This window comes from Eublepharis macularius, chromosome 3 (genome assembly GCF_028583425.1).
Source record: "Eublepharis macularius isolate TG4126 chromosome 3, MPM_Emac_v1.0, whole genome shotgun sequence".
In the NCBI taxonomy this organism is placed as follows: Eukaryota; Metazoa; Chordata; class Lepidosauria; order Squamata; family Eublepharidae; genus Eublepharis; species Eublepharis macularius.
Window position 1 is genome coordinate 170,300,652 of NC_072792.1, and position 12,842 is coordinate 170,313,493.

The 12,842-nt window shown below is 46.7% G+C and overlaps 1 protein-coding gene across 1 annotated transcript in view; it reads right to left on the reverse strand.

The window, feature by feature from the left end:
- Window positions 1-396: 396 nt before the first annotated feature.
- The window catches only part of LOC129326150 (N-acetylated-alpha-linked acidic dipeptidase 2-like), a 38,340-nt gene continuing 25,894 nt past the window's right edge, over window positions 397-12,842 (reverse strand). The window contains exons 14-19 of the mRNA XM_054974306.1: window positions 12,205-12,296; window positions 9,252-9,342; window positions 7,382-7,646; window positions 5,248-5,329; window positions 3,650-3,742; window positions 397-2,188 (exon numbers count right to left, since the gene is read on the reverse strand). Of these exons, the coding sequence (XP_054830281.1) occupies window positions 1,999-2,188; window positions 3,650-3,742; window positions 5,248-5,329; window positions 7,382-7,646; window positions 9,252-9,342; window positions 12,205-12,296 (813 nt within the window). The 3' untranslated portion in view covers window positions 397-1,998. The remainder of the gene's footprint in view (window positions 2,189-3,649; window positions 3,743-5,247; window positions 5,330-7,381; window positions 7,647-9,251; window positions 9,343-12,204; window positions 12,297-12,842) is intronic.

Sequence of the window (12,842 nt, forward strand, 5' to 3'; positions counted from 1 at the left end):
CAAGCCTTGATGGAAGAGGCTGTATCTGAAGGTGGCTTCTTATGCTGGAGCACAGTATGGATCCATTGCATCCAACCCATAATTACTACAAGTACAATGCAACATTCTTCTACTGATTTATGCCGGGTTTCTGCAAATAGGGAAAAATATGAAACAAAACTTTCACTGCATGAAGTAAGCTGCTGGGATGCCCAAGAGAACTGTCCTAGGGGGTCAAAGCATAAAGCAGAAGGTTTCCTTAATGATGCAAGTATTAGCTATGAACCTCATCCAGGGCTTTTTTTCTGGGGAAAGAGGTGGTGGAACTCCGTGGGTTGCCCTTGGAGAAAATGGTCACATGACTGGTGGCCCCGCCCCCCCTGATCTCCAGACAGGGGGGAGTTTAGATTGCCCTCCACGCCAGCGATGTGGAGGGCAATCTAAACTCCCCTCTGTCTGGAGATCAGGGGGCGGGGCCACCAGCCAAGTGACCATTTTCAAGAGGTTCTGGAACTCCGTTCCCCCACGTTCCCCCTGAAAAAAAGCCCTGAACCCCACCTCTTGCACGTTAATGTGATTGTCAGCAAGCAACTACATTCAGGCTCAGATCCTAAAAGATGCACATAAGATTCCTGCACTGGATGTCTTTGAGACTTCCTGCCCTCTCTCAACTGTAGAGCAGCTAACCATGCTGAAATTTAACCAGGTGGGCCCTGGTCGGTGCCTCGAGGATAACGTTCTTGGGAATCCCATGTAAAGTTAGTAAATGAAAAAGGTGGGAAATCAATGCAATAAATGAACAGCAACCCTTGAAACTCAAGCAGTCGCTGACACAGACTACCCATGGACTGAACAGCTGGAAAACGTGCACATCTGGAAGGGTCTTTAGTGTTTTTAGCTCTATGCCTTTTATAGCTTCGACAGATTGCTTCCTCCTGCCCTGACCCTTCGCCGATCTTAAAGTGGAGGAATTTCTCATTTCCATTGGAATGCAGTTGTAGCACCCAGGCTCAGCAGGATCCTGCCTGTATAAGCACACATCTAATCTACGTGAGAGAAGGGGGCACGTGTGCATTCAAACCCTCTTCTGATCTTATGGAGCACTGAGGTTTATAGAGGGAGAAGTACGTATCAGATCAGACTCGTGACTGCAGCATCCCTTATCAGAGCAGGCAAGCTAACGACAAGCATCACTTATCACGGGCTCCTTAGGTGGTGCGGTGGACTGACCAGACAATGGAGGAAGCCTGAACTCGTGTGTTAGTGCTCTAACATGGCGTACACCCAAGCTGGGGCTTTGATCCTACTTAGCAGTGCCACCGAGGAGAACTTTTCGATTCCCTGTTCCTCTTCTTTATTACAGCCTCAAGAAATTGGGGACTGATCAACCCTTAGGAACAGTACAGGAGGCCAAGCAGGAGTCTGTTGAAGGGATCTGTGAAAAGCTTCTTCCATCAACAGAAGTGCCTTCTGCCGGTGCAAAAAGAGCGAGGATCCAGGCTTGCATCTTTGCATATAAAGTTGAGTTCTTATTGTTGCACGTCCAAAGCAAGACTCCAAGACAGAGCTATTCAGAGAGGAACCGATTTGGCTTTTAACAGCTTGGACCGCAATGGTAAGGAGCTATGAAAATCCTGGCAGCCGTGTCCATAAAGTCCATCCCAAATGCAACATGTGATAGAACAGAGAAAGGAGACGTGTTGTTTTCTTTCAGGACTTGGGCTCAGTTCAAGGTTACAAGGCCAGGGTTGGAATGGGCAGGTCTGAATTTTGCCCCTTGCATTGTCCAGGTCAGTGGCCTTAAGTAAGGACAGAAAAGCGTGGGGATGGGAACTAGGGAATGCATCGGATCTTCTCATCCTGGACTTGCCTGCCACATGTTTCTAACTTCCTGCAAATACCAAGGAAACAGCGTTGTTATGATGCAGCTGCTGCATCTGTGGAGACGGTGAGCTTCCCTGGCGTCAGTCGGCTGTGCCAAAAGCACCTCTTGTGATCAACCCTGTGGAAAAGACTGCCTTATGCTGCAACTCTTAGTGTCTCTGCGGCAGCCTGCAGTGTGAAGGCTGCGATGGAGATTTGCCTCTTGACTTCCTGCCATGCTTTCCGCTGATCCCTCCTGCTCGCGATGTCGAACATGGCATCGTAGATCCCAGGGAAGGCGATTCCGGCATACTTGTTATGACTGCTTGGTGCAAAAATAACATGCCTGTGAAAAAGACCAAAACGAAGGCAGAAGTCTTAACAGGAGGTTATGCTGAACAAGCGGTGTCTGCATTTGTGGTATGACTCTGTACAGGATGTAGATTTAAGCTTCCAAGGAATCGCAAATTTCTGGCTAATAAAAGCTTTGCAAGTTTCTAGTCCTTATGGCTCCAAATGGCAGACAACAATGCTGGCATTTCCAAAGGTTATATTAGACGGGGGATCAGGCTGTTCTCCCTGATTCGGAAGACCAGGACAAATTATACCAAAGAATCCAGCATGCAAGGCAGTGTTCTAGTGCACTGTGAAAACACCATCTGCTTGTCAGACCAAAATCTCACAGCATATACAGCAAGGTCTCGCACATTCCCAGGCTACTAAGCCTCCTGTGGCTCTTGACTTGGCATCAGGGGTCATTTCGTCGAAAAAGAGCTGGCGGAACTCATTCGCATAACTCATTCGCATAACTCATTAGCATATGCCACGCCTCTTACCATTGCTGGAAGTGTGTCATTAGTATAAATGATTTGCATATGCCACACCCCCTGACATCACCTATTCTGGCTGGTTTGGACCCAATCCTGGCCATTCAGGGCCAAAATCGGGCCCAAAATGGCAAAAAGGGGCTGAAAATGGCTGAATAGGGGCCCAAAATGGTCAGGATCGGGCTGCTGATGAGCGGGAGAGTGATCCGCCACCCGTCAGAGGCCTGATCCGGGCCGTTTCAGCCCCAGTCCAGGCCGAAATAGGCCTAAAATGGCCGAGAGTCGGGTGGGCAGGGCCACCTGACATGTGACCTCTTTGGGGAACTGTGTTCCTGTGCATTCCTCCTCGAAATGAGCCCTGCTTGGCATGCACAATGTCCATAGAGGAAGGGCCCCCATTCCATTGTGGTAGACTGCTTTTTCATGCAGGAGCTTCATGCCCTGGCATCTCCAGTTCACAAAAGAATCATGGAGAGCTCCTGCCTAGCCTGCATGTGACGCTGGGGGATCTGATCACTGGTCATTCCTCCCACTATGCATTTTTACTTCCAAAGCCAAGCACAGCAGCAGAGATTTCCTGAGCACCTTGCATCAGGCGAACGCTCCTTCTAATGGAGGAAAGCACCTGGTCTAGCAGAACAGGTCTGCAGGATCCAATCCTGTTTTTTTTTTTCTCCCCACTTTATTGCAGACTTCCTGGAATGCTGCTGAAGGATCAGGGCAAGATATTAATCTGATAAACCGAAATAAATAAATAAATCTCTTTTGGCAAGTGAGATGGGTGGCACCTTGGTGCTGGAGGCAGAAGAATATTTTTAGAATCTGACCCTGCTACAGGTTCTCACCACCATCCAACTTATGTTAGTGACTTCCAAATTCTGCTGCATGGGGATTTCCCCCTGCCCCTCCCCAGCCCATTTAAATCTGAAGCTCCGTGCTGAAAGGAAGAGTTGAGAAAACAACTTTGTTGGAGTTTTTACCTGTAAAACTGCCTGCCTGGCAAGCCCAGCGGGTCCGTGAAAGCTCTCTCTAGCAGCATCAGCTGATCATTCGTGCTCCGCACGGCCATGGGGCTGCAGGAGGAGGAGGTAACAGGCACGGGTAAGACTCTCGGACAGCTTCCTCTGGGTCTCTACTGAAGACCGGGGTCGTTTCCTTCCAACCAGCTTGAAGTATTTTTTGCCACCTGACTGCTTGGGAAATCCTCGCTGTTCTAATCTGTCCTCGCTTTTGGGTTCGCCCTCTAACTGCCTTCCTTTTCCATCTGTGAGCAACAGAGCTGCATATTGGAACTAATTGCGCTGAAGCCGTCTTTGCGATTAGCTGAAGAGTCGGCTGCCGTCAAGGCATCCTCTGTTACAGCAGCACCAAGACGGAACGGTTAAAAGGTCTGGCAAAGATGTCATTATCAGTTCCTGGCAACTAAGACCGGCAAATCAGGAGCCAGCCTTAGGAAGAGACATTCTACTTCCCAAAGGATTCAAAGTTCTGTACCTTGTTCTCCTCTCCTTCATTTTATCTTCCCCACAACCCTGTGAGGTAGGTTGGGTTGAGAATGTGACCCTGGCCTCAGGTCACCCAGCCAGCTTCCACGGCAGAGTGGGGATTTGAACCTGGGTCTCCCAGATCCTAGTCAGACACTCTAGCCACTACCCCATGCTGATTAGCATTATCCATGGCTATAATCAGTGTTGATGAATACAATGTCACCATTACTGCCGCTATGCTGTAGTCAGAGTACCGGACTGAGGAGCCAAGTTCAAGTCCCTGCTTTCCATGAACCTCGCCGGGTGGCCAGTCGTTCACTCTCAGCCTAGCATGCCTTGCAGGGTTGTTGTGAAGATAAAAACATAGAGGGATACAGAACTATGCATACAGTGCTGAGCCCCTTGGAGGAAAGGCAGGGGAACAGCGGGACAGATAACTACATAATGCTGGAAGGGAAAAGTGCGGATTCGTTCAGAGAGAAAAAAATGTGGAGTGGACTCCTCTGACTTTTGCTTAAGAAGCATCCTGCATCCCATCCACACTGGACTTCAGTAGGAAAGAAGTTGGAGGGGGGGGGGAAGGGCTCACTGACTATTGTTTGGGGGTGGGTCAGGTATTGGGCAACCGCTCTGTTAGGGAAATTAAACTGGAGTTCATTAGCACCTTAAAGACCAGAAAAGGTTTTTTAGTATTCAAGGTGCTGCCAGAACCCAGTTTAACTCTGCTACAACAGCCAGAGGAGAGGCTGCAGAGCAGACGACGAACATCTGCTCTGCATGCAGAAAGTCTCCGGTTCAATCCCCGGCAGCCAGAATTGAAAGCATCAGGTAATAGGTGATTTGAAAGGCCTCTCTGCCTGAGACCCTGGAGATCCACTGCCAGTCGGGGTAGACAGTATTGACTTATATGGGCCAGCGCTCTGACTGAGTATAAAGCAGCTTCATACGCTCATGTGAGTTACCCCTCTAGAATTGTTCTACTTATGTGGTTTGATGCCTTGCGATTTTGTCCTAAACAAATTCTGAGCAAGCAGAGATGCATTTTGGAGAAGATTCCTGCCCCCCCTCCCCCCCCACACACTTTTACTTACTTCTTCTTATCAAGCTGTGACAGCCTTTGGTGAAAATCTGCTGCAGCGGCTGTGAAATTAGCCACGGAGGAAAAGAGGGGATCTGGAAATACAGAATGAGTCTTGCAATTATATTAGTTCATGGAAGGGGGAGAGAAACCGTTTCTCTTTGGGGGAGGGTGTTTCTTGTTTTTTCTTTCACATCGATCAGTAAGAACCTCCATAGGCTGTAAGACGACCAGCCCCACTGCTTTAGGGGATGAAGCTGTCAGTGAACCTGCTGAATATGCATTCCAAAATGTGCACAGTCTTGGCGTATGATACCAGGACTGTATTTGCTGGCCCCCCTCCCACTTCATATACGTAACAAAATGCACGGCACAGAATTTCTAGCAGTGCTATAATCAGCATTCCTGCAAGAGGTTGGATTCTCCGTTGTGTCCAAGGCAGCTGTGCATGGGCACTCCAAGCTCTTTGCTACAACAGCCAGAGGAGAGGCTGCAGAGCAGACGATGAACATCTGCTCTGCATGCAGAAAGTCTCCGGTTCAATCCCCGGCAGCCAGAATTGAAAGCATCAGGTAATAGGTGATTTGCACTGGAGGTGGAAATGGGGCCGGCGCATGTGAACGGACAGGGTCCCACTGCTACTCTGCTTTGTGCATAGACCGTACATCCTTGGCAACATATATTCAGACCTAAAATCATAGCCCACGTGGTTCTCCAAAAGCTTCCTCTACAAGGGAGCTTAAGAAATGCTTTCAAATGTTCTCTGTTCCTTTTGAGGTTTGCACTGCTTGAAAGTGGAATTCAAACCACTTCTCAGAAGCCAGTGAAAACATTTTGTTTGGGGCATGTAACAAAGGAACTGCACAATCTTTGCGACCAGCCTTCCAAAGGCATAGATATTTTCCACAGAGAACTTTGTATGCCCTTTTAAAAGAAAGGACGGGGGATCAGGGGAAAAGGATTGCTCAGTGGGAAGTGAAACCCAAAGTGGGGGGAAAGATAGCTCTATGATGCACAGGAACTAGGACACAGGTGTATTCTGGAATAAAACACAGGCAGTCAAAATAGGGAACAGCCTTCGTTTCTTGGTGCAGCCATGACTCTCAATTTATCCCCAGGCATGCAAAGATATAAAATACATAAATGTTAGAGCCAGTTTGGTATAGTGGTTAAGAGTGGCAGGACTCTAATCTGGAGAATTGGGTTGATTCCCCACTTCTCTACTTGAAGCCAGCTGGGTGATCTTGGGTCAGTCACAGCTCTCTCAGAGCTCTCTCAGTCCCACTCACCTCACAGGGTGATAGCTGTGCAGATAACAATAAAACACTTTGTAAACCACTCTGAGTGAGTGTTAAGTTGTCCTGAAGGGTGGTCCTGAAGGGTGGTATATAAATCGAATATTATTATTATTACTGCACACACAAAGCTGCCTTATACAGAATCGGACACTTGGTCTGCCAAGGTATTGCCTACTTTGACTGGCAATGGGTTCTCTACAGTCTCAGATGGAGGTCTTCTACATCACCTACTGTCTGATCCTTTTAAGTGGAGAGCTGATGTGGCACAGTGGTTAAGTAGTTTGGCTGTGAATCAGCACTCTACTGGTTCGAATCCCACTACTGCCATGAGCTCAGTAGGTGGCCTTAGGTAAGCCACTCCTCTCAGGCCCAGCTCCCCAGCTGTTTTGTGGGGATAATAATAACACTAACTTGTTCACCGCTCTGGATGAGGCACTAATCTGTCTAGAAGAGCGGTATATAAATGCAGTTGTTATGATGATGATGATGATGATGATGATGATGATTATATGCCTGAGAATAATGCTTTTAGTAGAAAATGTTTCTCAGTTTTGAAAAAGAGAAAACCCGAACATGCGCCTTGACTTTGTTATTCTTTTGTACTTCATATGACTTTGATGGGGACGGGGATTGGGATTGGAACTGATCATCCCCTGCCCAAATGGAAAAAAAGAAAAAAAATAAGAAAGTTAAAAAAAATGAAATTAAAAAAAAAAAGGAATTGATCATTTCCATCCACTGAGTAAAGAATTTAGACACATGTTTACCATCTCCCTGATGGAGAAATGAGAGGTGCAACTGCAAAAAAAAAAGCAAAGTTAGATTAAATACTGCCCAAGTAATACTCACCGAAGGAGACTTCATACATTTCAAGTTCTGTCTTGTGTTTCAGGGCCAGATCGTAGATCTCCTGGCTGTAGGATCTCAAAGCATTGCCATAATCTTGGCAATTAAAAGGAATAACTTGGGAGTTGGCGAGTTCGTACACCAGCCCTCCTCGCAGCCAGGCAACAGCAAGCTGCTTCCTGAAAGTGGGGTCGTAAAACCGCTCGACCAGTTCAAAGGTCTCATAGATGGTGTGGTAAACAGGATAGCTACTGAATTTGTCCAGGTTCTGCAGAAGCATAAATCAAAAGCAACTTGAAGGTACATAGCATGCACATATAGGCATACAAAACTCCCTAAAAGTTAAAAAAAATATCCCTAGCACACCAGGTGATAATTTCTGGCTCAGTCTGATGTGCTCCATTCACCATCATAAACTTGCAATATGATTTCTTGTGGTGGTAGAGGAAAGTGCCATCAAGTCGTAACTGATTTGTGGCAATCCTTGTTGGGGCTTTCAAGGCAAGAGACGAACAGAGGTGGTTGGCCATTGCCTGCCTCTGCAACCCTGGTCTTCACTGGAGGTCTCCCATCCACTTACTAACCAAGTCCAAGACTGATCTGGCAAGATCAGTCTTGCCTGGACTATCCAAGTCAGAGACAATTTCTAGTGCCTCTCCCTTTTCTGAATCCAGCTTCAACATCTGGCATTTCCCCAATATATATGGTAACCATCTTTGTTGTAGAATTATGAGCATCACTTTGCTTGCATGAGGAATTAATGCGGTGCTCAAATCATTGCTGCAATCAGTGGAATCTCCTTTTTTCAGAACTGGAACGTCGCTTGAGCATTTCTAGTCTGTAGGCCATTGCTCTGTTTCCCCATATTTGTTGATATATTCTTGTTAAGATTTTGATGGACTCAGTTTCTAGTTCCATTCCCACCTGTGTTTGATTTCTGGTATGAGGAAAATTCAAAACTCTGATTCCCCGACCTGTAAGTCTGAAAAGGTACGATTATTCACCACTTCGGGACTCCTCCATTTTAGTCTAACCTCATTCTGCTGCTCATGTGGGCTAAAGCCTAGGATTGCATCAAATTTCAAGCAGGTATGTGATGTACAGTGTTAAATTTTGGACCAGGCAGAACTATATTCAAATCCACTCAGTCATCAAGCTCAATGGATAGCCTTGAGTCAATCACCTTTCAGTCTAATTTTTCCCATGTAACAGCTGAAAGGGGGAAAGAGTAAGAGAGTACCATCTATGCTCCTTGGAGGAAAGACTGGGTGGGAGGCAAGGAGACAAATAAAGAGATACACCTATCTTTTCAGCCATTAGGAGGAGGAGGAGGAGGAGGAGGAAGAGCTTACAATCACTTCCCCTTCCTCTCCCCACACCAGACACCCTGTGAGGTAGGTGGGGCTGAGAGAGCTCTAAAAGAGCTGCGACTGACCCAAGGTGACCCAGCTGGCTTCAAGTGGAGGAGTGGGGAATCAAACCTGGTTCTCCAGATTCGAGTCCTGCCGCTCTTAACCACTACACCATACCGACTAGTAGCTGAGTTTCTCAGGATGCTAAATTTTACATCCAATTCCACACTGGCATGCTGTGAATGTAGAAAGCATTCTGTAGGACTGACGGTGTATTAAATGTTATAAAACTAATTTTCATTAAAATGTTCTACAAAGTTGTACAATACTGAGTGCCAAAGAACTGTGCAGCGTTATCTACTGAGAAGGCTCAGTTGGAACTTCTGCAAACACTGGGTCAATTCTTTGCCTTTTTCTCTCTTTAAAAGGACACAGAAGAAAGGAAAGAAAGACATTTCAATAGCTCCAAAAATAAACCCCCTGGAGGCGGTGTCAACTTTCGGACAAGCTGGTCGGCTTACCCTATTCTTAGTGTAACGGGCTCTGCCGGATGTGATCCCCAGCCGTTGAAAGTATGCTTCAAAATCACTGCCCGATCCCAACTTGTTTATTCTGCCCAGAAAACAGAGACATTCTGTTAAGACCTTGTGTGAGGCCTTAAGAAACTCACTGATCCAATCCCAAAGTCACAAAGATCACTTTGATTAAGACTGAAATGAGATACCTTACGAGAGAAAAATGGGAGACATTTCAGGGAGAAAGGAAGCTCTGGAACCAGATTCATGCGTGGATCAAACCCCAGGCCTCCAGTCAGCCATCCCCGACCCCACCCCAAGAGGTTTTGTGTAGCTATGGTGTTGGAACTCGCCCACCCCCCAGATCTTTTTCCTTTGTATCTAAAATGGATATGTTTGTGCCACATGTTGCCATGAAGCTTACTGCAGGGGTCTCCAACCTTTTTAAGCCTGCGGGCACATTTGGAATTCTGACATAGTGTGGTGGGCTCAGCCACAAAATGGCTACTGCATGAGGCGGAGCCAGCCACAAAATGGCTGCTACAGCTTACATTCAGTCACACAGGGAGGATCCTTTTGCTGTGGAAGCAGCTTCTGCCAAAGCATTTTAAAAAATCTGCACAGCCAATCAGATCTCTGATGGCCAATCAGAAGCCATGTTTGGCAAAAGCCTCACCTGGCTCCACTCACTTTCTAAAAATATTTGATGAGCACTACAAAAGGTGTCAGTGGGCACAATGGGGACCCCTTGGGACCCCTGGCTTATTGGATAAGTGGATGAGCCATCCAGGGAGAAAGCCCCAAATCAATTAAGTTTGGCTGAACACAATATTCTTGGCCAATGAGCAGGGACAAATTTAAAATGGCTCACAACACTTCTGGATTGGTGCCTGGAAGCCCACCTGACATTAGGAGAGGCAATGGCCCCCTCCCAACCCCCAGTTTCCTGCTGGAATGAAGCCAATGGCATAATTAAGCACGAGAATTCAAGTCTATAAAAGGAGCCACTTGTGCAATGGCACTCACGCCAGAGGAGAGAGGAGAACGGCTACGCCCCTGGGTTTATATCCCTGACTACAATGCAGTTAGATTCTGCTATGGAATGTTTAACTAGTCTGATGCACTTATATTTCTCTCTCTATATTTTGCTGATATCCCAGTTAGGACACAACATGCTCCCAATTCCCTCTGCGCTTCTTTAGGCTGATCAGCCTAGGCTGATGCTTTAGGCTGATCCTGCACTGGGCAGGGGGTTGGACTAGATGGTCTGTATGGCCCCTTCCAACTCTATGATTCTATGATTCTTCTTTTTATATATCAAAAACCCCCTTTGGTTTGGAATAAGTTGTTGCAATGTTTCAGAAAGCGCTGGCTTAGCACCACTATGTCAGGAAAGGAAGGGAAAGGCTAACTTATTCCAGAGGTTCTTTTCTTGCAATCCCTTGTGTGTGTGTGTGTGTTATGTGCCATTAAGTCGCCTCCGACGTATGGCGACCCTATGAATGAAAGACCTCCAAAACGTCCTATCCTTTTGCAATCCCTTACACTTAGCATAATAAGGTAGGCAGTCTCCAGGTGATGGCCAGAGAGCACCTGGAATTACAACTGAACTCCAGGCTGCACAGATCAGGGCCCTTTTCACACTACTTACATGCTTCCGGAACATTGCGAAATGTAGCGCAAAAAATGCAGAAGATAGCTTCTTTTCGTGAGAGTTCTGCGCAATGTTGTGAGAGTTCTGCACGATGTCACGCAAAACTCTTGCAAGAAGATGCTATCTTCTGCGTTTTTTGCGCTACATTTCGCGATGTTCCGGAAGCAAGTAAGTAGTGTGAAAAGGGCCCAGTTCCCCTGGAGGAAAAGCCAGCTTTATTTGATTTTATTAAACTTATAGCCCATTCTCCCCACAAACAGACTCAGAGCGGGTAATAACACCAATTAATACATATAAGGATAAAACAACAGCAACAACGAGTAAGATCTACCAGCACTATAAATACAATAAAATTGCTTCTCAACAGCGTCTAAGAGGGTGGACTCCACTGAGTTCCGTCTCCTCCCCAAACCCCACTCTCCCCAGGCTTGATCCCCAAATCTCCACGAATTTTCCAAGCTAGGGCTGGCAACCCTATCTGCAGCACCTTTCTCAAGCACCTGCTGGTGGGTGTGGTGAAAGTCTCCCCCAAAACTTTTGCCTATTTTTAGGACATGCTCCTTAAGTCACCACAGAGGCCATATTGCTGGGCAGTGCTGGTGGTGAAGGAACTCCGGCAGCCACTGGTTGACATGCCTGTCTGTTACAGACAAGCTGGCCAGTCAGGAGACACGTTGGGGGTAACTGGCGTACCTGCCAGACTGTCAAGGACTGTTGAAAAGGTCAGTGATTAATGTCAGAGTGGCTCAGCCAAGGCAGACAAGAAGATGCAAGGTATAAGCATAACAGGAATCTAGAAGAGCAAGCTTGGAAGTGAGAGTTCTCCAAAAAAAGGAGAGGAAGGGAGGTCAGTAGGCAGGGATCTGAACAGGAATGAAAACAGAAAAGAAAGTGGACAAAGAGGAGTTAATGACTGAGAGATGAAGTTCAAATACTGAGTGGAAACAGCCAACCAATTCCTTGGCAGCTGGCCCGCAATCTCTGGCTGCCTTCACACAACACAAGAAACTAGTTAGTTAAGACATCCCGAATGCAGACAGTCCTCCAAACCAGGATTGCAAACTACTGTTTCTAGCTGGTTTATTCATTGGTACTAATCGCAGGTGGTTTGTGGCATTAAAATAAAGAAAAGCCTCGTGTATCTACAAGAAGACTTCTCACGCTGGACTGGCCCCAGTGCATTTGAAGAGCTGTGAGATTGTGCGCAAGTTTTATTTGCAATACAGAGCTTTGGTGGCTTATTCACATGTGCGCATCATCCCGTTAGGAACTCGCATGTGTGAATCAAACTAGATGCTCTCTTACCTGGGAAGATGTGGGCTTTCTGGGGAAGGATCCTTTTCGAGCCAACTCTCGTAGAGAGATTTGCTCTCATACCCTTCATCGGGGCTTGAGATCTAGAGAGGAAAAAGAACAAGCTTACAGTAATGATTGCTATTGTTGCCACTAATTAAACCTCTTCTTTTTATAAAAAGATGTTACATGGACCCAGAAGGTGCCAAAAACAGACAGACGCCCTTCCACAAAGTATAGCAAGAAATTGGTCACAAATGGAGGAAGAGAAAGTTAACACATTCCAGTGGAACTTGGAGGGATTTACTTCCAAGTAACGAGTGCAGCATAGTGGCTAAGAACACGTGCTTGCAAGCCTCAAGGTTGAGATCTCCCCTTTGCTACCAACTGACTAGCTTTAGGGCAAGCGATACCCTCCCATCTGAACTATGAGGATAATGGCCTTCCGTGTAGGCTTGCGGTAAAGATTTCAAAATACTAGTTTGCATCCAGTAATCATTTTCCGGTTGTTGGGCACTTCTACCAATGGAGGAAAGCAATTTTTACTACCTTTCCCACTTCCACTGCAGGCCTCTACACTGTTCCTGGGGTGCTGTGGACTGTAGTGGGGTGGAGGGAGGGAAGTTCCATTCTGCAGACAGACACCTGCC